We start from the raw sequence: 27,952 nt of genomic DNA on the forward strand, positions 1-27,952 counted from the left end.
ATTGTTGTTTTTATAATTGGTGAAGTGCTGGATGCCCTGCCACATTTGCCATGGTTCGTTATCATTGAAGTCGTCTTTAATCCTCCTCTTATAGGCCTCTTTAGCATCCCTGATACCTCTCCTCAAGTTGGCTCTAGCCGCACTATACAGTACCCTATCACCTCACCTAAAAGCAATATTATGGTCCCTGAGAAGAATTTTGACCTCCTTGGTCATCCAGGGCTTCTGATTTTGATACACTCTGATCCGTTTGTTGACAGTGACATTGTCAACACAGTTCTTTATATATCCGAGTACAGCAGCCATATCCTGACTTTCAAAGATGTCTCAGTTGATCCGTTCAAAGCAATCCTGTAACTGTAAGGAAGCTCCTTCCAGCCATGTCTTAACGATTTTTACAGTGGATGGAGCCCTTCTGCTAAGGGGAATGTATGCTGGAATTAAAAGTATGGAAAGGTGATCTGACCAGCCTAAATGTGGTAACAAAATTGACCTGAACCTTTTATTGATATTTGAATAGACTTTATCAAGAGTCCTTATCCCCCCCACCTAGTCACACAAGTAACACGCTGTTCAAATTTCAGGAGGACTGCCTTCAAATCCACATGATTGAAATCTCCTGCAATGATGTAAACTGCTTCCAGGTGCCTACTCAATTGTAAGTTAGTAGCATTGAGAAGAAAACCCAAAAGCTATGTTCACATTAGCATCTGCTATAACAATTACAATAGTAAGCTCCCATGGTAGGTAAATAGGTCTGCATCAAATACTCCCTATCTGGAGAACAATGACCGTCTATGCTTTCTGCATTTGTGCACCAGTTGTTAAGCACAAGTAGCATCTGGCATAATTCCATAAAGAGAAGGTGCAATGCCTAGTCGATTGTCCCCATCATGTCATTTGTCCAAGGAATGCTTTCAGATATTCTGGGGTTGTAAAAAAAAGCTATTATAAATGAGAATAGTTGAAGCTCCAATGGGATCTTTCAAATGAATTCAAGGTCCATTAATCCAGCACGTTTGTGATTGGAAAGTAGACTTCACGAGAGTTTAAAAAGGGTGCAGTGTCAGGACTTTGGCCTTTCCAATTGAGTAGTTATGTAATTGAGTTAATTGGGCAAGGACCGATAAAGGGTGACTTAGGTAAAGGAGCAGCCAACAAATGAGTAACATTGTGAAGGTGTGGAACTTCAAGGCTTTGGCTTGAGACCTTTGGTGCTAGAGGCTTTGGCTTGAGAGGCTTCGACAAGCAGAGGCTGAGGAAGTGCTCCCAACGAGGTAAAGTTGATAAGTTTATTTTAATTAATCTAATTTAATTTAAAAGTAGGTTATGGAGACATTAGTCCTGTGCTCCGATTGCAGGATATGGGAGGTCAGGGATAGTATAAATATTCCTGATGACCCCACCTGCAAAAGATGCATCCAGATGCAACTCCTGGGAGACCATGTTAGGGAACTGGAGTTGCAGCTGGATGAGCTTTCGATCATAGGGAAGCAAGAGGCAATCATCGATAGGAGTTACAGGGAGACATTTTTTACGGGTTATATTAATATGATTATGAATAAATATGTCTTTAAAATAGATAATTATTGGGGTTTAATGTAGGTTGAAATGGTAGATATGGGTTTGATTTTAATAATTAATGAAAAGTTGGATAGGTATATAGACAAGTGAATTGCGGAGAGTTATGGGCCAGATGTGAGTCAATGGACTAGGTGGGAGAAGGTGTTCAGCCGAACTGGCCTGTTCCTGTGCTGTAAATGTTATGTGGTTATATAATTATACACCCAATAACCTGGCCTCCACAATTGCTTCAGGCAACAAATTCCACAGATTCACTACCTTCTGGCTGAAGAAATTCCCACGCATCTCTGTTCGAAGCGGATGACCTTCAATCCTAAAGTTGTGCCTTCTTGACCTAAACTCTCCCACTATGGGAAATGACCTTTCTGCATCTACTCTGTCCTTGCCTTCCAACATTTGAAATGTTTCAATGAGATCTCCCTTATTCTCCTAAATTCTTTTTTTTTAACTTTATTTAAGATTTTATAACATGAATAACATATAGGATACATTAAAATAAATTAAGAATAAAATAATAAAATTACAATACAGTATCAGTAATCTAAATAAACTATACCCTCCCCAATAATTATTACACATTAATAACCCAACTCAAATTAGTCCAAACCCCCCTTTCCCCCCCAAAATAAAGAGTGAAGAATTAATAAAGTTAATAATATACGTGAGAAAAAGAAAAACTCACTTACAAAAAAAAACAAAAACATAACCGATTAAAATACTAACAAAAAGAAAAGTAATTAATACTAAGATATCAGACTTAAACATATTTAAATCAAACTTAAATGCATATAGTTAACAAACAGAGTTAAGATGAAACATATATTTAACTCAAACTTAATATAAAAAATTAGTAAAGTTAGTAAAATTATCTATCAAAAATTCTTAAACAATGATCAATTCTTAAAAAAAAATTGTAGCATGGAAAAAAAAGATGAAAAAAAACTTTCTCGATAGAGATAAACCTTCACCAAATATCAACTAACTTCACATCTATCATCATATTAGTCACATCTTTGGCTTGGCTTCGCAGACGAAGATTTATGGAGGGGGTAAAAGGTCCACGTCAGCTGCAGGCTCGATTGTGGCTGACAAGTCCGATGCGGGACAGGCAGACACGGTTGCAGCGGTTGCAGGGGAAAATTGGTTGGTTGGGGTTGGGTGTTGGGTTTCTCCTCCTTTGCCTTTTGTCAGTGAGGTGGGCTCTGCGGTCTTCTTCAAAGGAGGTTGCTGCCCGCCAAACTGTGAGGCGCCAAGATGCACTGGCGGTGGCCAATGTGGCAGGCACCAAGAGATTCCTTTAGGCAGTCCTTGTACCTCTTCTTTGGTGCACCTCTGTCACGGTGGCCAGTGGAGAGCTCGCCATATAACACGATCTTGGGAAGGCGATGGTCCTCCATCCTGGAGATATGACCCACCCAGCGCAGCTGGATCTTCAGCAGCGTGGACTTGATGCTGTCGGCCTCTGCCATCTCGAGTACTTCGATGTTAGGGATGAAGTTGCTCCAATGAATGTTGAGGATGGAGCGGAGTCAACGCTGGTGGAAGCATTCTAGGAGCCGTAGGTGATGCCGGTAGAGGACCCATGATTCGGAGCCGAACAGGTGTGGGAATGACAACGGCTCTGTATATGCTTATCTTTGTGAGGTTTTTCAGTTGGTTGTTTTTCCATACTCTTCTGTGTAGTCTTCCAAAGGCGCTATTTGCCTTGGCGAGTCTGTTGTCTATCTCGTTGTCGATCCTTGCATCTGATGAAATGGTGCAGCCGAGATAGGTAAACTGGTTGACCGTTTTGAGTTTTGTGTGCCCGATGGAGATGTGGGGGGGCTGGTAGTCATGGTGGGGAGCTGGCTGATGGAGGACTTCAGTTTTCTTCAGGCTGACTTCCAGGCCAAACATTTTGGCAGTTTCCGCAAAACAGGACGTCAAGCGTTGAAGAGCTGGCTCTGAATGGGCAACTAAAGCGGCATCATCTGCAAAGAGTAGTTCACGGACAAGTTTCTCTTGTATCTTGGTGTGAGCTTGCAGGCGCCTCAGATTGAAGAGACTGCCATCCGTGCGGTACCGGATGTAAACAGCGTCTTCATTGTTGAGGTCTTTCATGGCTTGGTTCAGCATCATGCTGAAGAAGATTGAAAAGAGGGTTGGTGCGAGAACACAGCCTTGCTTCATGCCATTGTTAATGGAGAAGGGTTCAGAGAGCTCATTGCTGTATCTGACCCGACCTTGTTGGTTTTCGTGCAGTTGGATAACCATGTTGAGGAACTTTGGGGGGCATCCGATGCGCTCTAGTATTTGCCAAAGCCCTTTCCTGCTCACGGTGTCGAAGGCTTTGGTGAGGTCAACAAAGGTGATGTAGAGTCCTTTGTTTTGTTCTCTGCACTTTTCTTGGAGCTGTCTGAGGGCAAAGACCATGTCAGTAGCCATCTTAAAACAAAATTCAAACCTCATTAAGCATTGTACAATTCAATTTTAGTACTCTTCCACCATTTTTCCCTTTTACTCTTGAATAGTTATCCAATAAAAGCTCCAATACCACATTTAAATATCCCAATCATTACGTTAAAATTCAGATATCCAAATAATAAAAACACATCTACAACGAATTCTATATCTTCAACAAATGGAGCATAAACCACAAACAAAATTCAAGCCTCATTAAGAATTGTACAATTCAATTTATAACTTTCACCATTATTCCCTTCGTTCTATAACTAAAATAGCAAAATAATATACACCAGAATTACCACTCCTTTCACCTTAAAGTTAAAGAAAAAATATTTAAAAAAAACTTATCCATCCCATTCACATTTAAATTTCAAATATTCCTTATCTACTGAATAAACTTTACAAAAGAAACCACATCAATTTTTAGTTTTTTAAACAATCAAATACTTTCTTATGCTTTTTTTTATATCTAAACAAAAAAAAACCCCTTCACTCTTGAATCTAATAATACAAAAAAAAAGAAAAAAAAAACGGGTAGGAGGTTAAAAATACCCCCTCCCGTCTAAACCGCGCAATGCGGTAACTCCCAAAAAAAATGGGTGTGAGATAACTCACACGTAGCAGATGACTTTCAGGAAATAGTGCCTATCCAGTTCTCTCCCCCAACTCTCACTTCATCTTAAACTAACATCATCATTATTTAATATCCCTTTTTAAAAAAAACATTAGAAAAAAAAAGGACAACTCTTCTTTTAATCAGCTCCAACTGCCGAGTCACCATTACAACTATTCCTTCTTGGAGCACGGCTCTTTTCTTCCATCTCTTGTCTCCTTAGAGATCGCAGCGGACTATGTCTCTGTTGAAACTGAGTAATTGACAGCTCTTGAGCAAATGCTATAGCTTCCTTTGGAGAATCAAAGAACTTTGGTTGGCAACCATCTTGGAAAACCTTCAAAACAGCTGGATATCTAAAGGTTGCCTTGTAACCTTTCTTCCACAACAACTCTTTATCAGGATTGAATTCCCGTCGTTGGAACAAAACTTCTTGACTCAAATCCGCATAGAAGAAAACTCGATTATTTTGAATCATCAAGGGTGATTTTCTCTGTTGTGCATTTCTAATAGCCACTCATAAAATTTTTTCTCTGTCGTAATAATTCAAGCAACGAACCAAAACAGATCTTGGACTTTGACCTGAAACAGGTCTTCTACGCAAGGCTCTGTGAGCACGTTCCAGTATTATACCTTCCGGGAAATGTTCTTGACCCAGCACCTGCGGAATCCATTCAGTAAAAAATTTTCTTGGGTCTGGTCCCTCCATACCTTCCAGCAAACCAATAATCTTTATATTGTTCCGTCTGGATTGGTTTTCCAAATAATCAATTTTTTTCACCAAATTTTTATTTTGAGTTTGTAAGTCTTCGACCATTTTGGTCACATCAAAAACTTGATCCCATATTTCGTCTATATCTTCTTCACACGAATTAAATTTGTCTCTCACTTCAAGCTTAAAAGCTCCAAACTCAGCCATCTGTTGAGAATGTATTTTCACCAGAGTATTAAACCTAGTACCAAGTTCAGTCATAATCTTGGATAATCCCTGCATTGTATAAGATAATTTAGATTCAAGATTCACAAAAATCTTTTCAATTGGAAGAGATTTTGGCTCAACAGATTCCTGCTTCTTCTGCGTAACCAAAGGATCTTCTGTTCCTTCCTTCATTCTGATTGCCTTCCTTATAGTATGACTGCGTGTGGAAACCCCAGCCACAGCCTCTCCAGCAATAACTGGAGGACGCTGGCCGGGGTTTTCCCCAGTCCATAATGTATTAAGTTCTCCCAGTACATCAAGTTGTATAGGTTCTTCTATTTCAAAAGATGCAGTTTGCAGCACCACCTCTACAGTTGACAAATGCCTTTGAGTAACTCTTTGTTCTAAAGGCTGTTTGGCGCCCTCTTTAGGGGGCTCTATCGATGTAACATAGAGCTCTACATCCGAACACTGTACCTCTCTCCTGGGATCCATTTCACGCTGAGTCCCGGTGACTTTCCTGTAGGTAGGCTCCAAAACTTGAACTATTGGAAAATGTAGTTTTTTGATGATCTGTTGTCATTTTTTTTTACTCTTTTCCACCAATTGTACCATCATAAGTTAAATTAACAGCACTGAAATTATCTAAACTTTTAAAGAATTTTAACGGGCATTTCTAGACAAAACAATAAGATAGAGTCAGGAGAGGACTGGAAGGCATGTCTGATCCTTACGCCATCTTGCCACGCCCCCCATTCTCCTAAATTCTGATGAATATAGGCCAAGAGCTGTCAAGCACTCCTCATATGATAATCCTGTCATTCCTGGAATCATCCTAATGAAACTCCTTTGACCTTTTCCACCATCAGCACATCTTTTCTTAAATGTGGAGCCCAAAACTTCTCACAAGCCTCCAAGTGAGGTCTCTCCAGTACCTTATAAACACTCCACCTCACATCTGTACTCTTAAATTCTATTCCTTTCAATTGAATGGCAGCATTGCATTTGCCTTCTTCACCACTGTTTCAACACAAAAGTTTCAAGCTAACCTTCATGTTGACTCCCAGGTCCTTTTCTATCTGGGCATTTTCAATTTTCTCCCCATTTAAAAACTAGTCTACCCATTTATTTTTTTCCTCCAAAGTGCGTGACCTTAAACTTTTCAACATTTCAGAATCAGAATTTATTGGCATGAACGTGTGTCATGAAATTTGTGGTTTTGCAGCAGCATTTTACAAAAATAAATAAAATTAGTGCACTTCTCTACCCATTTCTCTGCTCATTCTTCTAATCTGTCTAGGTCCTCCTGCAGCCTCAACGTTTCCTCCACACTATCTGCTCCTCCACCCACCTTTGTATTATCTGCAAAACGCCACAATTCATTGCATAATCCCAATCATTATTCACAATATAAAAAGAAGCAGCCCAACACTGAACCCTGTGGAACACTACTAGCAAGTGGCAGTCAGTCTGAATATGATCCTTGTATTCCATCTCTCTGCTTCCCATGCTCTACCATGCGAGTGTGTTTCCTGTGATACCATGGACTCTTATCTTGTTAAATAGCCTCGTGTTTGGCACCATGTCAAATTCCTTCTGAAATCCAAATACACATCCACTGAATCTCCCTTATCCAGCCTGCTTGTCACCTCCTCAAAAATTCCAATAGGTTTGTCAAGCAAGATTTCCCCTTAAGAACACCATGCTGCTTTGGCCTTTCCTGACATGCCCCTCCAAGTTCCCTGCAACTTCATCCTTGACAATAGACTCCAACATGTTCCCAAACACTGACATCAGGCTAACCAGCCTATAATTTCCTTTCTGCTGCGTACCTCCCTTCTTGAATAGTGGGGTGACATTTGCAATTTTACAGTCCTCCAGGAGCATGCCATAATTTATTAATTCCTGAAAGATCATTGCAAATCACTCCACAATCTCTGTATCTACTTTTTTTAGAACCTGGGGCTGTAATCCATCTGGTCTGGGAGACTTATTTACCCTTGCTCAGTTCTCTGAGCATCTTCCCTCTTGAAGTATTTTCATTTCTCTTCTCTGATGCCCTTTAACATCTGTCACACTCCTCGTGTCTTCCAGTGGTCTGATGAAAATTACTCATTTAGTTCCTCTGCCATCTCCTTGTCTTCCATCATTTTTTAGTGTTCCAGTGTCTACCCTCACCTCTCTTTTATTCTTTATATACTTGAAGAAGCTTTTTGATATTTTGATAATATTTGCTAGCCTAATTTCACCATTTACCTCCTTATGAGTTTTTAGTAACCAACTGTATGTTTTTAAAAACTTCCCAATTCTCTCTCTTCCCACTAATTTTTGCTTCCTTGTATGCTTTTCTTGCTTTCATGTTCGCTTTGACTTTCCTAGTCAGTCACAGTTACTATTCAAATATTTCTTTTTTTTGTGTGTATTTATCTTGCCCCTTCCTCATTTGTCATCGAAACACCATCCATTGCAGCAATGCTATGTTCCCTTCTAGTGTTCCCTTCCAATTTACTTTTGCCAGTTCTTCTCTCATGCCACTGGAACTTCCTTTACTCCACTGAAATACCCACATCTGACATTATTTTCTCCTTGTTAAATCTCAAATTGAACTCAATCATATTGTGATCACTGCCTTATAAGGTTGCTTTACCTTAAGCTTTCTGATCACCTGAAATGCATTACACAACATCCAATCCAGTACAGCCGATCTTCTCATAGGCTCCTCAACAAGTTGCTCTAAAAAGCCATTTCGTAAGCTTTCTACAAAATCTCACTCTTGAGATCCAGTCCCAATTGTGTTTTCCCAATCTACTTGCATGTTAAAATCCCCCATGACTACCATAACATTGCCCTTCTGACACACCTTTTCAACCTTCCATTGCAATTTGTTGTCCACATCATAGCTATTGCTTGGAGGTCTGTATAGACCAGCCAACAGTGCCTTTTTACCCTTCCATTACTTAACTCAATCCACATTAATTTGATATCTTCTGATCCTGTGTCTCCTATTTCTTATGATTTAATGTTGTTCCTTACCAACAGAGCCACACCTCCCCCTCTGCTTACCTGTCTATTCTTTCAATATACAATGCATCCTGGGACATTCAGCTCCCAATGATCTCCAACCTTTAGCCATGACATTATTTTTATTAATGCCCTAATACACCTTTGATTCACTCTTTTTTAGATATTTCACAAAGTATAATACATTATCCAAGGGTCAGAATGTATGGAAATAGAGGCCCTCGTGAATAGATGAATTAAGAATGGGAGTTTCATGGACATAGTGTAATGTGCAGATGTAATGAAAATCTTCTGTTTCAGCTTCCCAGTTATGAAAAAAAACAACCAACTAGATTGTAGGATACCAAAATCTTGGTGCAGAAATACCAGCAAAACTGTAACTTCCAGGCTAGGTGAACCGGGACCAGGTCCAACAGGTGAAGCCTGGAAGATTTGAAATAGGTGAAGGCAGAATAGAGAGGTTAGGAATTCAACAAAGAGTTCTTCACGAGGACGAGAATCATTACATTTTCACAATCAATGGAAGGATAGAAAACTGGGACAAGTAAAGGCATTCATTTTCTTTGATGAACTCGTGTTGAACTCAAAACATTTGACAGCAGAGCTGTTCCCAGCCGAGGAGTTTCTTAGGTGATTTTAACTGCTTGTCTGATAGAAAAATCTGACACTTGGTAATTATAAAAATATTTCAAGAGGATTTAATCAGTTACTTAATATCTGTGACTTTTTGTTTGAAAAGCAGCTATTTTAAGAAATCTGCAATCTGCTGCTCAGTTTACCAAGCATGTTCTGCAGGGAGAGGAAGGAATTGTCCACGTTTCCACTCAAAACCTTTCAACAAGATTCATCAATAGCACCAGCTATTTTCCAAAAAAGAAAATCAGATCTTTAGCTTTACAGTGCTTTATTTATTCGTAGAATATGAGTAACATAGTATCAAGACCAGCATTTAAAAATCACCTTCTTTACCGAAAGATGGTGAGCTACCTTCTTGAATCATCAAAGTGAACTTTCTCTTCCATGTTGTTGGCTCAGTGATAATAGAGCACGGGGAAAATACTCCAAGAGAGGATGGTGTGTAAGCTTGGTAACAGTTGGACTTCCACTGTGTACTGGATATGGTGGAGTTTGCAGGTTTGAGAGGTGATGCTCTAACAAGTTGCTTCACTGCATTTTATGGAGCTAATGATCAGTGACAGTTGGTACATCAGATTATCAGGCTGCTTTGATCTCAGTGGGGCATGCTTCTTAAGTATGATTCATAGATAGCTTTGGCTTTGTGGAATTGGGTGAAGAGCCATTCAATGGAAAATATCACAGTGTATACTTTTAAACATTGTATGGCCAATCAGTTAATTCTCTGGTTAAAGCTGATCGACAGAATATCTTTGATATTAATTGGTGATCACAAACCTATTACAATCAAAGGTGAAAATTAGAGACCTATTTGTTTGAAATTATCTGCCACTTACATGGAATTAAAATTGCAGTTGATGATCTAATTTTGCTAACTTGAATAAAGGAAGGTAATAAATGCTGATACCTAACATGTTATACACACTAGGTCCATGCAGAATGGTGATCTGAAATTGCTGCTTTCTCCCATCCTCAGACCGAGACTTTGGAACTGAATGACCTCTACAGACAAACTTTAAAAAACTGTAAAAAATAAATTTGTTTATGCGTTCAGATTATCAATAATCACTACATGGCCATCTCTTTTTCAGATGGAAATTTCAGAAATGGCTGCAGTTGGTGGAAATGAACATAAGCAGGAAACGATTTGCATTTTAGGCACTGGGGATTTTGGCCACTCTTTGGGCATGAGGCTGCTCAAGTCAGGTTATCCAGTGGTATTTGGGAGTCGAAGCCCACAGGAATCTTCCCTGCTACCAAGTTGTGCTCAGATCTTTACCCACACTGAGGCCCTGAAAAAAGCCAAGATCATTTTCCTGGCAGTTCACAGGGAGAACTATGACTTCCTCCCAGCTCTGTCCAGTTTTCTTGATGGAAAGGTCCTGGTGGATGTGAGCAACAACCTCAGAAAGAATCAATATCCTGAATCCAATGCTCAGTACCTGTCCAAGCTGGTCCCCAAAGCTATTGTAGTGAAGGGGTTTAACACAGTCTCAGCCTGGGCCCTTCAGTCAGGCAGCCTGGATGCCAACAAGCAGGTAAGATCACTACAAGACTACTTATTATATGTTGCCCACACTGATCAACTAATTACATTTTTAAAAATAATTATCACCAGTTCTGCTAATTATATAGAATTGTAGCATCCATAGTAAAAACGATTGTGTGTTGTTCCTCACACAAAAGTGCTGGAAAAACTCAGCAGATCACGCAGAGTTCATCAGATACAAATATATATATAAAACCAAAATTTGGGCCTGAGCCTTTCATCAAGGTATAAGCAAAAAGCAGGCACGCACCTGAATAAAATGGTAGGTACAAGAGGGAAGTAGGGGCAGAGAATGCACCACAGGCCAACAGGCAAGTGGATATGGGTGGGGGGGAGGGGAAGAAAAAAAAGGATGAGAAGACAAAGGGGGAGGGAAAAGCTCGCTGAATCAAGAGGGAAGTAGGTGGAGAGCTAGAGGAAAGAAGACACAGTGATAAGGAAAGAGAGAGAGAGAGAAAAAAAGAGAGAGAGGAGGGGCTTAATGGAAACTGGAGAGATTGATGTAAATGCCATCCATTTGGAGAGTGCCCAGACAGAATATGTGTTGTTCCTCCAATTTACCATGGCCCTGGTTTAGGAGTGCATGAAGTTATGGACAGACATGTCATTGTTGGAATGGGTGCAGAATTGAACTAGTTGGCCACTGGGAGGTCCCCACTATTGCAGCTGACATAGTGAAGATGCTCCACACAATGATCTCCTAGACTAAGTCCAGTTTCTAAGATGTGGAGAAAGCCATAACAGGAGCATATGATGCAGTAGCTGTTCCCTTAAAATTCATGTAAGACTGTTTGGGTCCCTGAATGATGGAGAGGGAGGAGGTGTGGGCACAAGTGAAGCATTTTCTGCAGTCACAGTGGTAGGTACCAAGGGGGAGATTATGAGAAGGGAGTGTGGATGAGGATGTAATGGAGGGAGCAGCCCCTGTGGAAGGTAGAGAAGGGAGGAGAGGGGAAGATGTGCTCAGGGGTGGGATCACTTTGTATATTTTGGAGGATAACATGTTGGATAGTTCCACCAAGCCAAAGATGTTGCTATTGGTACCCACATAGGTCCCAGCTATGCCTGCCATTTTGTTGGCTATGAGACCAAAAAACTATAAAATATAGAAGAAAATGTAGGCCATTCATCCCATTGTATCAGCTCTGCCTTTTCATTATGTCTGTCCTGCCAAATGAGCTGATCCACTCTACCACTTGGAACTCTTCCCCTGCCTTCTCCACAAAACCTCTGATGCCCTAATTATAGCTATCAATCTCAGCCTTATATACACCCAAAAACCTGGCCTCTACAGCCGCCCATGGCAGAAAATTCCAGAAGTTTATCACTCTCTGGCTAAAGAAATTCCTCCACATTTTTTTTTAAATACTTTATTTTCAGCATGGATCAAGAAACAACCATTACTTAATGCATAAATTGAAATGAAAGAAAAAAAAAGATCAATGGCACAAGTTGTCCAAATGTTCAAACAGTCCCATCCCCTCTCTGCCCCAAACAAAGCCCCGAAGAAGAGAAAAGAATGAAAGAGTAGATAGATATGAATAAAGAAAACAGCAAAGTAAGAAAGAAAAGAAGAATGAAGGAACTGTCAGTATCCAGTTCATAGGATCTAATTCCTTTTCTTACCTCGATCTCTAGTAGGGGAAAGAACCAGGACATAGAACTCAGAAACAGAATAATTGTCCCTAAATATTCAACCCTGCCTTCTGCAAATATGGCTGCCATACATACAAAAACATATTATATTTCTTCCTTAAGTTGTAAATAATTTTCTCTAGGGGAACACAACTAGGCATTTCCACATTCCATCAGGCTATATCCAGAGGGGAATCAGACTTCCAAGTAACCACAATACATTTCCTGGCCATCGCCAATGCAATTTTAAGAAATTATAATTTGACACTTTGACAGTTTCGTTTAAGATTTTATGTCCACAGTATTTCCTAGGAGAAACAATTCTGGATTTTGTCGTAATTTTTTCCCAATAATTTGATCTAATAAAATTCTTAAATTTTCCCAAAAGGCTTTAATTTTAGAGCATGGCCAGGTGGAATCTGAAAAGGTTCCCATCTTTTCACCGCATCTAAAACATATATCCGATTATATTAGAATTTAATTTATGTAATTTCTACAGGCAAAATTATTTTGCACCAATTTATACTTTACACTAATTGTATTGGTCATGCAATCCTGATATAAATTGGACCAGTTCATATCACCAATACTAATATTCAAGTCTGATTTCCATCTTTGTTTTGATTTATATAACTCCTACTTAGAAGTGCCCATCTGAAGTAAGGAATACATTGTAGATGTAAACTTCCTCATCTTCCCCTTTCGAATCAGAATCTCCATTTCAGTGCCCTCTGGAAACATCACGGTCGGTCCTAATTCATCTCTGAAAACACATCGCAGTTTGAAATGGCTTCCCTTCAATCCTGAAGTTGTGCCCTTTTGTCCTTGCTATAAGCCTACACAGGCATGGTTCCTCAACTCCCTGCCCCAAGACACAACAAGGAGAGGATTCTCCTTGATCTCATGAACCAGACTCCACCTTCTGCAGGGACTATTCCCTCCATGACTTCCTCAGCCACTAATTCCTTTCCATTAGTCATGTCCTTGGTTCCTTCCTCTTTGAACATACAAAATGCGACACTTGTGCTCACGCTTCCTCCCTCACCACCATTTGGGAACTCAAACATTCCATCCAAGAGAAGCAGCACCACATTTGTGAATCTGCAGGGGTTATCAACTGCATCCAATGCTCCCAATGTGGCTTTCTCAACATCAGAGAGACTGGATGCAAACAGTTTGTTTAATTTCTTCACCCTTTCTGCAGTAATAGCAGGGCCCTCCCAATGGCCAACCATTTCAATTCCACACCCTGATCCCACATCAACATGTCTGTTCATGGCCTCTGTGCACTGCCAAACTGAGGCCACCTGCAAATTGGAGTCAAAACACCTTAAATTTGATGTGGCCACTCTCCAAACAGATGGCATTAGCATGGATGTCTCCACTTTGTGTTAGGCCTCTCTCCTATCTCTCTGTTTCCTTTCCTCCAGATCTCCACCCACTTCCATTTCCATTCAGAGAGCTACCCACCTCCATCACTTCTCAGTTTTTTCTCTCTTCTTCCTATCCACCTCTTACCTTTAGCCTGTTGAGCTGTGCTCTTCACCCTGCCCCTTTACTTCCCTCCTCTTACCCCCCCCCCCATATTTTTATTCAGCTGCCTGCTACATTTTGCTCAGACTTTGAGAAAGAGCTCAGGCCCAAAACGTTGGTTATGTATCTTTGTTTCCTGTAGATGCTACATGACCTGCTGAGTTTCTCCAGCACTTTTGTGTATTCAAATATAATCACAGTGTCTGAAGACTTTCTTCTTTAACTGTGATTTGTTTCAGGTCTTCATCTGTGGTGATGACAGTAAATCCAAACAGCAAGTGATGGATGTTGCCCGGAGTCTAGGTCTCACTCCATTAGACCAGGGATCCCTTCTAGCAGCAGAAGAAGTGGAGAACTACCCACTGCAGCTCTTTCCAATGTGGAGACTCCCACTTACTATCGCATTCGGTCTCACGGTGTTCTTCTTCTTCTATTGTGTAGTGATTGATATAATCCATCCATATGTAACAACAAATACTGATGTTTCCTACAAGCTTGCAATATCAGTTCCCAATCGCATCTTCCCAAATGTCTCCCTCATTCTGCTGAGCCTAGTTTATCTGCCAGGAGTGATTGCTGCATTCCTCCAACTCAACAGAGGGACCAAATACGAGAGATTCCCTAGCTGGCTTGACAGGTGGATGTTGTGTCGAAAGCAACTTGGGCTTGTGGCGCTAGCCTTTGCCTTTTTACATGTCCTTTATACATTTATCTTACCAACCAGATACTCAGTGAGGTGGCGTTGGATGCACTCTATGATTGAAGAGGTACCATAATAACATGTATTACTTGTGTCTATTATATTTACTTTTTCTTTACTCTTTTTGGGATAAAAACAAAATTATCGGGAAACAGCTGTATCTGCGAAAAGAGAAACAGAGCATATATTTCAGGTCGTCATCTATTCAAGGGAAGAAAAGACTTTGACCATCTGTCCTCTGTGCCTTTCATAATTTTATTTACTTCCATCAGGTTCCCCATGAGCCTCCAAAGAAATGAAGTGCAATATACTCAGCAGGTCTACATGAAATACAATGTAACCAATGTTTTGGGCCGGAGCCCTTTGTCAAGCTATAAGATAAAGGCAAGCAGGTGCCTGAATAGAAAGGTGGGGTGATGGGAGAGGAGAGGAAAAGAGCAGGACCACAGACTAACAGATAAGAGGCCATAAGTCATACTCATGAAAGGAGAAGATTAAAAAAAGATGAGAAATGATGGGGGAGGGTGTAGCTGTCTGAATGGAAAGGAAAAGGAAGGGGTTTGAAGCTGGAGGAAAGGGCAGAGTGTTGCTAGAGATGTTGCTATGAGGTCGGGGTGAAAGTAAGAAGAAAAGTGAATAAATTTCATGAGCATATCACGGATGCAGGGGAAGGGTAGTGGTGGAGAGGAACTGGTTGCAGAAGAAGCAAAGGGCTTTGAGTCCTTCAGTACAAGGGTTGGAGATTCATAGAGATTGAATGTCCATGGTGAAAATGCTCATGGTCGAGTGCAGGGAACTAGAAGTTGTTGACATGATGGAGAGGATATGAGGTATTATGGATGAAAGTAGAGAGGGACTGGTCTGTTGAGGGTGGGGAGACACAAAACGAAGTTGAGGTAAGATGATACCAATTCATTGGTATCAAGAATCGGAAACAATGGGTTTGTGGATCCTGGATAAGAGATAGATCCAGGCAGTGCGGGGTTGGGAAACAATGAGGTTAGAGGTTGTGGGAGGGAGATAACCAGAACTGATAAGGTCGGTAATGGTGCATGAGAAGGTGGACTGATGTTTCTTTGTGGGGTTCTGTTCAATGAGTAAGAAAGAGGATTGGCTCAGAGCTGTCATCTGGCTTTGGCAAGATAGAGTCAATGCACCAGACCACAACACCACCCTTGCCTGTGGGTTTGATAGTGAGGTTGGAATGGTGTGGAGAGACTAGAGGGCAATGTGTTTCAAGGGAATGAGATTAGAATAAGGAAGGGAAGTGGTGAAGTCAAGATGGTTGATGTCTCTGCAACAGTTGAAAATAAAAAGATCCAGAGTAGGCAGAAGGTCAAAATGAAGTGTCCAAGAGAAGGAAGAAGGCTTAAAGCAGAAGGCGGTATATGTTGTCTTTGGGTGGGGGGTGGGGGGGTGGAGAATCCTGTTGGAAGAAGAAGAAGGCAAAGAGATGGAGATGACAGAAGGGTATGGCATAGTGGCCTACAGGAAACTCAATGTGTGGTCAAAGGGGGAATGAGGGTGAGGCCTCTATTGAGGACAGATTGTTCTATCTCTGATATGCCATAGACATGGACCAGACAGGTGTTATACTAATACAGGGCTTTTATTAACAGACTCTCAGCCACCACTATACTGGCCAGTGGGAAAGCATTTCCATCTGTTATACCAGTAGGGTGGAGCATCTCTACAGCCATAGCCAATAGCAAGCAACTCCATACATGAGAAGCAGTCCGTATAATACCTCCCACCCCCTGCCCCCATTACATCATCGCAGTTTCAGAGAGGGGAAGGTCGGAGAGGAGAGAAAGACCTAGCAGGAATTAGTGGGGGGGGGGTCAGTGGGGTGGAGGGTGGTGGGTGGGGGATCATAGAGGGAATGATGGAAAGGTGAGGGGGTCAGAGAGTATAGGTGGAGGGTTGAGCAGTCATGGAGAGAGTGGAGGTTTGGAGAAGTCAGGGGGGAGGTGGAGGGTTAGGGTGCTAGAAAGGAGAAGTGGAGGGTTTGGGGGGGGTCAGAGGGTTTAGGGATGAGAGGGTCAGTGGACTGAGGGTGAGGAAAAAGGATCTCACAGATGGAATGTTACGGTAAGTGAGATGTATGGGGGAATAGGGAATGGTAAGGAGTGGCCTTACCCACTTACCTATTAGCTTGTGCTCCTCCCCCTGCCCTTCCTCCCTCCTCTCCTCTCTACCCACCATATATAACCATATAACAATTACAGTACAGAAACATGCCATCTTGGCCCTTCGAGTCTGCACCGATTTAAGTGAAACTCCACTAGTTCCACCTACCCACTCCCTGCCCATAACCCTCCAATCCTCTCACATCCATGCACTCATTTAACCTCCTCTTAAATGACAGAATTAACCCTGCCGCAATTACCTCTTCCGGAAAGTCATTCCACTCAGCTACCACTCTCTGAATGCAGAAGCTTCCTCTTATATTACTTCTAAAGTTTTGCCCCCAACCCTTATCTTATGATCCCTCATTCCAATCTCCCATACCATCAAGGGGAAGAGCCTATTCACATCTACTCTATCTATTCCCCTCATAATTTTATATATCTCTATCAACTCCCCTCGCAACCTTCTATGCTTCATCTATCCACTTTTTTAAACAGGCACCTAATGTATATTATATACTTATCAAGTATATAAAACTAACATGCTTATAAATTCAATGACATATAAATGAGTAGTATCACTTGAGATATTTGTCCACATCCTGTTCCCTCAGAGATGCTGCATTATCCTTGGGGCCTAGCTATCTTTGATATGCTCATTGGTAAGGCAAAGAGGCTTTTTTTTTCCTTAGTATAATATAGAAACGACCCTATTTACATTGAATTCTAGACTTTTTATAATGAGCTTCACCTCAGAAAATAATGAGCAGGGAAATACTACATGCTCCATCAAATCTACCTGGATGGTTATGCTGCAATCTTCACTTCTTTTCTAAAATAGCATCCATCTAACCATTTATAACACTTAGTGTAGATGTTCCATTCTTATCAGTTGAAATTTGTTCAGAGAAATTAGAAACAAAAGGTAGTAGAGATCTGGAAATTTATCTCCCAAATTACAACTCAGATTCTGAAAATTGGTAGTTTGTTTTTAACCCTTCAAATGATGGGTTCAAATACATCACAATTTTATTCAATGAAATCGTGAGAGAAAAATACTATTTCTTTGTCTCAGGGTCATAATAATCATTACATAGTATTCACTCCATTATTTTGATGTTGCTCTGCAGTCAAAGAAGAATAAAACGATGGAGTTAAACAAGGTGCAATCCTGGCGTGTTGATGTGTACTTTGCCTTAGGAATGATGGGATTTGGTCTTTACGTACTGCTGGGCATCACTTCTCTTCCATCTGTCAGCAATGTTGTAAATTGGAGAGAGTTTCGATTTGTGCAGGTATCACCTACTGTGTAAATCCACTGAATCTGTAGCTGTATAAATACAACATAGAAAGCATCCTATCTGGATACATCACAGCATGGTATGGGAACTGCTCTTCCAAAGATTGCAAGAAACAGCAGAGAGTTGTAAATTCAAGTTCAGGTTCAAGTTCAAGGTTATTATCATTTGACTGTACATGTGCAATCATACAAAACAATGTTCCTCTGGACCACAGTGCACAGAGAGGTTGTGGAAAGGAGTTATTTCCCAGCCTGGCAGCCCTGGTTTTGATGCTCCTGTACTTCCTCCTTTAATGGTAGTGGCTCAAATATATTGTGTGCTGGAAAGGGTCCTAAATTATTCTCTGAGACCAATTTAAGCAACATTCCTGGTAAATGTCAGGAGACAAAATTGATCTTATCAGCATTTTGATGATCCTCTTTATCGACTTGGTCAGATGCTTTGCAACTCCCATATCACTCAATGATGCAGCCTGACAGGATGTCATACAAACCAACCTCATCTCTATCAACTCTGCCTGTCCTACTGGGTGCCTCAGAAAGGTAGCCAACATGTTAAGAGACCCATCCTACCCTAGTCACACTCTCTTCTTCCCTCTCCTGATGGGCCTGTTGAAACATGCAACAATAAATTCATGGACAGTTTATTTCCTATTGTTAACAGACTATTGATAATTGTTATTAAAAAGATTGCACTATTTTACCTGACTTTACTTCTTAGTAGAACCATAGTCTGCACTTTTGTTTTATCTTACACTGTCCAAGAGGGCCTCAACCTGAAACATCAGCCATTTCTTTGGTTCCAGTAGTTTGCTCTATACTATAACATCTGTTGCTTTGTGTCTTGATTTTCTGGGTTTTTTTCTTAATTTAGACATGCATGCGGTAGCAGGCCTTTTCAGCCCATGAGGCCATGCTGCCCAATTACACTTAATTGACCTATAATACTGGTTCGTTTTAAAGGGTGGGAGGAAATGGAGCACCCGGAGGAAACCCATGTATACAGGGGGAGAACATACAATCTCCTAACATACAGCGCCAGAGGGGAACCCAGGTCGCCTCTGCTGTAACAGCAGTTCACTAACCACCACGCTAACCAAGCTACCCCTTATTTCAAGATGAATTCATTAAGTTAGCCAAGAGGATAAGTGTGTGATAGTGATTGATTTTATATTTTAGAAAATATAGAAATATCAATAAGAAAAAGAATTAATTATTTAAATTACATATGTTGTAAATGAAAATGGACTAAATCATTTCTGTTTTGCTTTACAGTCCAAGTTGGGCCATGTAACCCTTCTATTGTGCACTGCCCATACTGCAGTATATGGCTGGGATCGATTTCTACAATCAAAACGGTATAAATGGAAGCTTCCACAAGCATACATGCTGGGCATGGTAATACCCTGCATTGTACTGGTTCTAAAACTGATTCTTATCACCCCCTGCGTTGATAGAATAGTCACCAAAATCAGGCAAGGTTGGGAGAGGAAACCAAAACACAAACAAGCTCTAGTGTAGATTAAGTTGATTTAGAACCTCTTTTCCTCTGATGAGGAAATGCTCAGTAATGATCAGAGATGGCAGCCTTTTTTCTGCTCTTGCCTATGTATTCCTGTTGAGGGGACTAGATTGCCCACCCCTGAAGCAGCAATAGTATTAAAGAGGCATATTTGTTTGTTCTACAATGATTAAAAATGAAGCGATTTAAGCTTATTACACATTTCCTATTAATAATGCAATTTAATCAAGGCCTGCACAACAATTATTGCAAGTACTTTCACAATCCATTTTACTTGGCCTCCACCTTCATTAATGCATGTCAAAGGTCTCATCAGAGAACTTATTTTCATTTTTGGCCAGCTTATAGTTAATTGTTCCCATAGCAGCAACCACTGATATTGTAGGGATCAACAAGTATTGGCTTTGCTCAAGGGGTTCATACCAAAGGAAGGCCTGGCTAACTGAACTGCGTTGAACTCAGACAGTATTAATTACCTGAGAGATGCTCCACCTGATTAACACAGAGACTGACTGGAAGGCTTTATTCCCTTTATTTGGCAGTCTTCTCATGCTCATTATTTGTTTATAAGAAGTAAGGGAGAGGTGAATAAATCTGAGAGCCGATTCAAATTCTCAGTTAGAGAAAACTCTAGAAGTGGCCATAATAACATCATTCAAAGGGCATTTTGGCATATTTTTGGGCAGGATTATGGACCAAATGCAGACAAATCAGATTAGCCCAGAATGCCAAATTGGTCAGCATGAACTAGTCAGGTGACTAGTTGGTCAGATGACTCTAAATTCAGTGCAAGATGAGAGACTAAATACTTTCCCCCCCCCCCCCCCCTTGATTCAGCTTTCCTATGCCCTCTCTCTCCCTCCCTCCTACCTGGTTTCATCTGCCAATCATCCATCCCTTATCTGGTTCTACCTGTCACCTACCACCCTCTGTCTCTACCCTTCTCCACCTGGTTCTATCTGCCTAATCTTTCCTTTATCTGTTTGTCTCAACAAATTTCCCCTCCCCATCTGGTTCCATCTGCTCATTATCCCTCTCTCATTTTCTTCCACCTGCCACTGACCAGCCTCTGTCCCATCCCTTCTTCTCACGTCTATATGCTGGCTATCTTTCCCTTTACTGACAGAGGGTTTTGACCAAAATGTCTATCATCCCTTTTTACCTACAGATGTCTGTAATCTACTGACCACCTCCTTTTGCTCCAGCCAGCACAGTATGCAACTTTATAATGAGGCCACAATCACCGAGAATGTTTCAATTTCTTTGAAAAAAAATCCTTTTATTCTGCAAGAATGTTAAAATTTTTAAACAAAAGTCCTCTCAATAAGTTGAAAAGAAGAGAGATTAAATAACTTTGGATTAAGTACTCTAGTTTATTCCTGGATTTTACTCCCAACTTCTTTAAACTTTTGAACGATGAATATCTGTACAAAGAATATAGATACATGCCTCATAATTTGCTATTAATAGTCAGTGCTGGAAAGAATACTTAAAAAAGAGAACATTTGCATTTCCAATGCAGACCATGGATGTTAGAAATTTGAATATATGCTGTTGAACTGTAGATGCTTGATGACTCGATGGAAACAAAACATAAAAAAAAAGAGCTTTAAACACAGCAAAAAGAAAAATAAAGATGAGTTTTCAATAATGTGTAATTGTGTGCAATCTCTTGTTTGACACAAATCACAAAGGTCTGGGGATTTACATTTGCAAGTCTTAAAGGTGATAGGACATGTTACTAACAAGCTATAAATGCTCATGCAATCCTGAGTGGTGGAAATGAATTTCATTAAAGGTGACAGAATTCACTGAATATGAAGGCCAGTAGGGTTGATGAAGATGAACCCACACAAGACAGCGGGACCAGACAAGATGGAGATCTTCACAGATATCTTCAATACTTCATTGCAGGAATCCATTTTTCCCAAAGGGTTCAAGACAGCCACCATCACCCCAGTATCCAAGAGGGCGACAATAACACCCGTCAATGTCTGCAGCCCTGTGGCACTGACCTCCACCATTATGAAATGTTTTGAGGATTTGGTGATGGAACACATCAAAGCACACCTCCCAGAGACACTGGGTCGGTTTCAATTCTCCTATAGAAGAAACCGCTCCACAGAGTCGATTTACTCCATCCTGGCCCATCTGGAGAACAATGTCTATATGCCAAGCTGCTGTTCAATGACCTCAGATCAGCATCTAATATGATCATTCCCCAGAGGCTGGTGGAGAAGCTGTCCTCTCTGAGACTCAGGACCCTCTCTGTAATTGGATCCTGGATTTCCTAACAGAGAGATCACAGTCTGTCTGTCAGTAGCAGAATACTGAGCACCATCACCCTGAGCACTGGTGCACCTCAGGGCTGTGTGCTCAACCCGCTCCTGTTCATGCTAATGACCCACAGCTGCATTGCCAGATCCAGCCCCAACAGTGTCATCAAGTTTGCAGATGACACAACAGTAGTTGGTCTCATCAGCAACAACAGAGAAGAGATGGAAAATCTTATGAAATGGCGCAAGAGTGACAATCTGAGTCTCAATGTGGACAAAACAAAGAAGATAATTGTGGACTTCAGGAAGACCAGGAATGACTACCCTCCACTACACATCAACAACTCTGTGGTAGAGAAAGTGGAGAGCACCAAGGTCCTTGGAGTTCACTTAACTAGTGACCTATTGTGGACACTCAACATCTCCTCACTTATAAAGAAGGCACAACAGTAATTGCACTTGCTGAGATGACTGAAGTAGGCAAGGCTACTGGCCACCATTATGTCAACCTCTATCAAGAGCATCCTGGCCGGCTGCATCACAGTATGGTAGAGTTACTGCGGGGAAATAGATTGAGATCAATCTACAGTTCCATAAGAATGGCAGAAAGGATCACTGGATTCTCCCTCCATCACCACACCACCCTCCCCCCACCCCATTGACGTGATCTACTGGGATTGTTGTCTGAAGAGGGTGCACAAAATCATTGTGGACCTTTCCACCCTGCAGACAGCATCTTTCAGCTGTTCCCATCAGGGAACTAATGCATGAGTATCAGAGCCAGCACCACCAGGCAGAGGAATGGCTTGTTTCCATGGGCAGTGAGAATGCTGAATGACCAAAGGAACTTCTTACACGAACCATCCAAGACTCTCATCCAGTCAAGGCAAAATTTATTTATTTATTTATTTTAAAAGATAAAACACTTGTCCTGCAAAAGTATTATTTGTCTGTATGTGTGTTTTGTCTGGTTGTGTGTGCATGTTTTGCACTGAGGACTGGAGAACGTCGTTTCGTTGGGGTGTACTTGTACAATCAGATAACAATAAACTTGAATTGGATAAGAAAACTCTATTCTTTGTGTCTGGGAATGGGGTGCAGCAGTCAGCAGCTCTTTCAACTTTGGTAGAGAAGTATCCAAGGTACAGAAAGGCACCTCAGAGATACCTGTGAGGCAAGTCTCATCAACAGAGCAAATGTGACTGAGGAGGGGGAGCTGTGAGAATGGAGTCCTTAGATGTGGCACAGTAAAAGGAAATGTAGATAAATTAACTGTGGAAATCTGTGGGCTATCCTATCCCATGAGATGGGATACTTTGTTGGAATATGTATCCCTCCCTACTCCCTACTCTGAAACTTAAAACCATCTTGTTTTCTCTCTTGCCCAGTTCTCTTTCTTTTCTTATAAAATTATCTTTATTGTTTTATTATGAAACAGATACATTGTAAGTCCATATAAATTAATTATATTGTAGCATTCACGCTATGTGGACGTGGAAAAGAACGACACGCACAACAAAGCCTTGAAGTCGGGACTGGTTTATTGCACTAGCTGTCGCATTTATATGGGCCCCAGGCTCTGACGACAGGGCTCCGTGTCATTGGAGCACCAGCCTTGGATTGGCCAGCGTTCCCACAACTATTCCGCATCTTCCCACTGTGCGGGAAGTCTGCGTGGTCGCCGTGTTCATCAGCCATTTTGTGAACTGTGCACGGTCCACTACAACATTATACATTTAGATTGGTATCATATTATATAGAAATAATAATACATGGACTGAAATTCTAATCCATACATATATTGAATAATATAAGAAAAAGAAAATTAAAGATTAAAAAAAGGAAAAATAAAAAAGAAAAAATGGTTGGTTCTGATAAGCTGACACCAGCTGCCAACCAAGGTTGAAATTAGTATTCTAAGCAGACTTGAAATCAAGCAATGGCCTCCAGAGATGTGACCAAACGTGTTCATTTACTGCATCCCCACACCTTGATCATTCCAATTGTGAAATTGAGTCATAAATCGACCCCGTCTTATAAAAAGAAATCAATCTTCCTGACATTATATCTGATTTTTTTTTCCTAACTTATAAAGGACAAGATGTTCAGCTGCTATTATTTATGGGTGGGTTGAAAGTCCTCTTTCCACTTCAGCAATATTCCTCTTCTAGCCAGTAATGCAGAAAATGCTAAGACCTGATTTTGGTTAAACATTAAATTTACGTTTACATCTCTGGAGAATCCAAATATTGAAATTAATGGACATAGTTCTAGATTGATCCCAAAGATGGCCAAAAAGTTTCTGAAACTATCAGTCCAATATTCTTCCAATTTGGGACAAAACCAAAATATATATATCAAAGAGGCTTTGATACAATGAGTTGATATCTGGGTAAATTTAAGTGAGCTTAACTTTAGAGAAGTGTACTATATGCACCACTTTAAATTGAATCAAACTATGCCTAGAGATGAATCATGGATAAGGGCCAAAACTGAAAACCAATCTACCTCAGAAAGAGACATGTTAAGATCATTCTCCCATTCAGTTTTGAACCTGATTAAAAAGACTGTTTTTAAATTCAATACTTTATAATATAAAGTGGATATTATACCTTTATGTACAAATTGTAAATCAAAATGTTTGTCTATGAAATTCAGGTACAGAAGGTGTGGAAATACTAAAAGTTTAGATTGAATAAATGTGTAATTTGATAATACTGAAAAAAGTGCAGATAAAATTTAGCAAATTTATCAATTGTTGTAAAGATGCAAAATTTTGTTTGGATAAAAAGATCTTTGAAAGTTTTAATTTCTATCAATTCCATTCTTGAAAGCTTGCATCTGAAAGAACAGGTTGAAATAAATGGATAAATAGAATAGGATTAGTAAATATAAATCCCAAAATTCCAATAAAAATTCCTGAATTGACTCCAAATCTTCAGTCTATGTTTCGTTACTAAATCTTTGTAATTATAGAATAAACAGAGGAAGAGGTGAACTCAATACGACCCATAAGAAGGTATTCTTAAGAGATTTCAATTCCATTTTAATCCAATTGGGATAGACATCTCTATTATCAAACTGTAACAACAGTAACATATTCCTTATGTTCATAGCCCAATAGTAAAATTTAAAATTAGGTAATGACAGCCCTCCATTGTTTATTGTATTCTGAAGTTAACTTTCATTTAATATTGGTTTCTTACCTTGACATATGAAACAATAAATGATACCAATGAGTAAAAGATAGACAAAAATAAATATTGGTAGCGATTGAAATAACTATAAAAATCTTGGTAAAATATTCATTTTAACCAGGTTAATATGGCCTATCATAGTTAAAGAAAGTGGTGACCATCCAGAGAGTATTGTTTTAGTCTGATTTTTTTTTAAACTGCAAAATTTTCTTTAAAGAGGGTTTTTTAATTCTTAGTTCTCATAATACCTATATATTTAAGTTGCTCTTTCACTATTTTAAATGGATAATTGGAGTATAAAGCAAGTGAGCTCTTTAATGGTAATAATTCAATCTTGTGTAGATTAAGTGTATAACCAGCAAACGAACTAAAACATGTATGTAATGACAATATCTTTGGTATAGAAACCTCTGGAATAGGCACAAAAAGTAAAAGGTCATCTGTATATAAATACAGCTCATCTTCAATAGGTCCTCTAAACAATCCGATAGAATCTTCATTTGCTCAACCACGAGATCAAAAAGCAGGGGGCTTAAGGGGGAACCCTGTCTCATGCCTTATAATTTTAAAAACTTTGAATGATTCTTGACAATTACTATGAATTGATGCTATTGGAGATACATATAAAAGTTTTGTCCATTGAATAAAATCTGGTCCAAAATTAAATTTTACTCAAGTGGCAAATAAATATTTTCATTCTAACTCAATTGCTTTTTCATCATCTAAGGAAAGAAAACATTCATTAGGTTAGGTAGAATGAGAATATATACAGTGAGAATATCAATTTTTAATATCTAATCTTAATATTCCTTGGAGAACGTTCTATTTTATGTGCCAAAATTTTTGATAACATTTTCATGTGCTCAGAAGTTTATTTTAAAATGCAACATTATCCATCAACACCTGAGAATCATTGGCTCGTGACAGGTCAGAAGAAAGTATTGAGAATCTTGAATTCATGCATTGGGAACACATAGAGGTCCCAAATATGCAGAAGATATTGCTACACCAATCTGCCCCAGCTGAAGGAGAGTTTGTGCCTTCCGTATTGGTCATATTAGCACATCTTACATACCATCTAATTAGAATGGCAATAAATCATCCTCATCCCCGAGGCACTACTGAAGAAAAAGTTGCTGATGCCACATCTGTTGCCATCTTGATATGAATGCCGAGGGCAACAGTGATTCTGAAGCTTTAGACAGAGTTGATGTCCTGATTCATGGCTGATGTGTCAATATCTGGCTCTGCGATGAACCTGGGTGGGTAGTGAGTATAGTGAGTCCTCTCTGACTATGCATTATTGATTGTCCTACTGTACCATGCCCTCCCCTCCTTCCTTCTTCTGACAGCTGCTATGAGTTGCACTTACTCCATTGACATATGCTCCTGTTTCCTTGCTTGAGTACACTGCAGCCTGAAGGCAGCCTTGAGAGATAACCCTGCCGCTGAACCAGGGCCAGCTGACTAACTCAATAAAAATTGGCTCTCTGTTTAGGCCAAGTGTAATTTCCAGAATTACAACAAATGCAAAACAAAATTCCAGAAGGTGACTGGCAGCCAAAAAGGATAAAGCACCAACCAATTCATGATTTTTAAATTGCTCCTGACAAAGATCTTGGGTCAAGCATTACTTCAAAGATAAATTAAAAAGATTAAAATGATAAAAATTAAAAACAACATAAAACTAAATAATAAAATTATAAAAATGAAGACCTTAGTATGTCGGAGCACAATTAGACCATTCAGCACATTGAGTCTGCTCTGCCATTCAAATTATGGCTGATGTATTTTTCCTCAGGCCTATTCTCCTCCCTTCTATCCATTACCTTTGAGATCCTTATTAATCAAGAACCTATCAACTTTCATTTTAAATATATCCATTGACTTGGCTTCCACATCTGTCTATGGCAACAATTGCACTGATTCACCACCCTCTGTCTAAAAACCTCCTCAATTCTGTTCTAAGGGGGCATACTTTTATTCTGAGGCTGATTTGTTTGGTCCTAGACTCTCCCACGACTGAAAACAACTTCTCCACATTCACTTCAAAATTTGGTTTGTTTCATTGAGATTTCCCTCATCCTTCTAAATTCCAGTGAGTACATGCCAGTGCCATCAAACAGTCCTAATACAAAGACCATTTTGGCAAGAAAACAGAAAAATTAACCAGGATTACAGAAGTGGCCTTCACGGGTGACCTTGCGTTATATCTATTAGGTAATTTCATGGAAATGAGCAACAAATTGACCAAATATCAAATCTCATTTATAAAAATACCACTGGTGGTAGTGAAAAAATGCATCACGATCACTTGGAAGTCCGACTCCCCTCAACTTATAGCATGATGGACTGTGGAAATGAACAGCTGTATGCCTATGGAAAAAAATCACATATAACTTAAAGAACAAATATGAAACTTCTGTAAGGGTCTGGCAGTCATACCTGTTTGTTGTGTTGGTGAGAAAAGTTTAATATATTGTATATTTAAAATATTACTATGTATACTTTTTGAAAATAAAAACAAAAAATGAAATATATTTTAAAAAACAGTCTTCATATATTAACTCTCATCTCCAGGATCATTCTCGTAAACCTCTTCTGGACCCTCTTCAACCCTAAAACTAAAGCCAAAGGCCATCAAGGGAAATATATTCTCAGGGATGAGACCATAACTCAAACAAAGAAGGATGATTCCATTTGTTGGAAATTGATGATCTCAGTCTCGGGACATCACAGCTGGACCTCCAGGAGAAGGGCGTCTTCAGTTTCTTCATCAATGACCAGTTTTCATAAATTCAGAAGCAGGAATGTTTACTGATGCAGTGTACCAAAATGCTGGAGAAACTCAGCCAGGCATGCAGCATCCATAGAAAGCAAAAGAGAGTCAGTG

At 39.9% G+C, this 27,952-nt stretch overlaps 1 protein-coding gene across 6 annotated transcripts in view; it reads left to right on the forward strand.

Annotated features, from left to right (window-relative positions):
* The window catches only part of steap4 (STEAP family member 4), a 40,345-nt gene extending 12,649 nt beyond the window's left edge, over positions 1–27,696 (forward strand). The window contains exons 2-6 of one of the 6 annotated variants that reach the window (XM_069914339.1): positions 10,310–10,756; positions 14,175–14,702; positions 17,895–18,059; positions 19,340–19,462; positions 27,640–27,696. In XM_069914339.1, coding sequence (XP_069770440.1) covers positions 10,310–10,756; positions 14,175–14,702; positions 17,895–18,059; positions 19,340–19,462; positions 27,640–27,681 — 1,305 coding nt within the window. In that variant the 3' untranslated portion in view covers positions 27,682–27,696. Of the gene's footprint in view, positions 1–584; positions 659–10,309; positions 10,757–14,174; positions 14,703–17,894; positions 18,060–19,339; positions 21,238–21,384; positions 21,433–23,337; positions 23,566–27,639 lie in introns of those variants that run through there. The other 5 variants (XM_069914338.1, XM_069914340.1, XM_069914337.1 and 2 more) reach the window with 5 other exon arrangements.
* The last annotated feature ends 256 nt before the right edge of the window (positions 27,697–27,952 follow it).

Source organism: Narcine bancroftii, chromosome 1 (assembly GCF_036971445.1).
Source record: "Narcine bancroftii isolate sNarBan1 chromosome 1, sNarBan1.hap1, whole genome shotgun sequence".
Lineage (NCBI taxonomy): Eukaryota > Metazoa > Chordata > Chondrichthyes > Torpediniformes > Narcinidae > Narcine > Narcine bancroftii.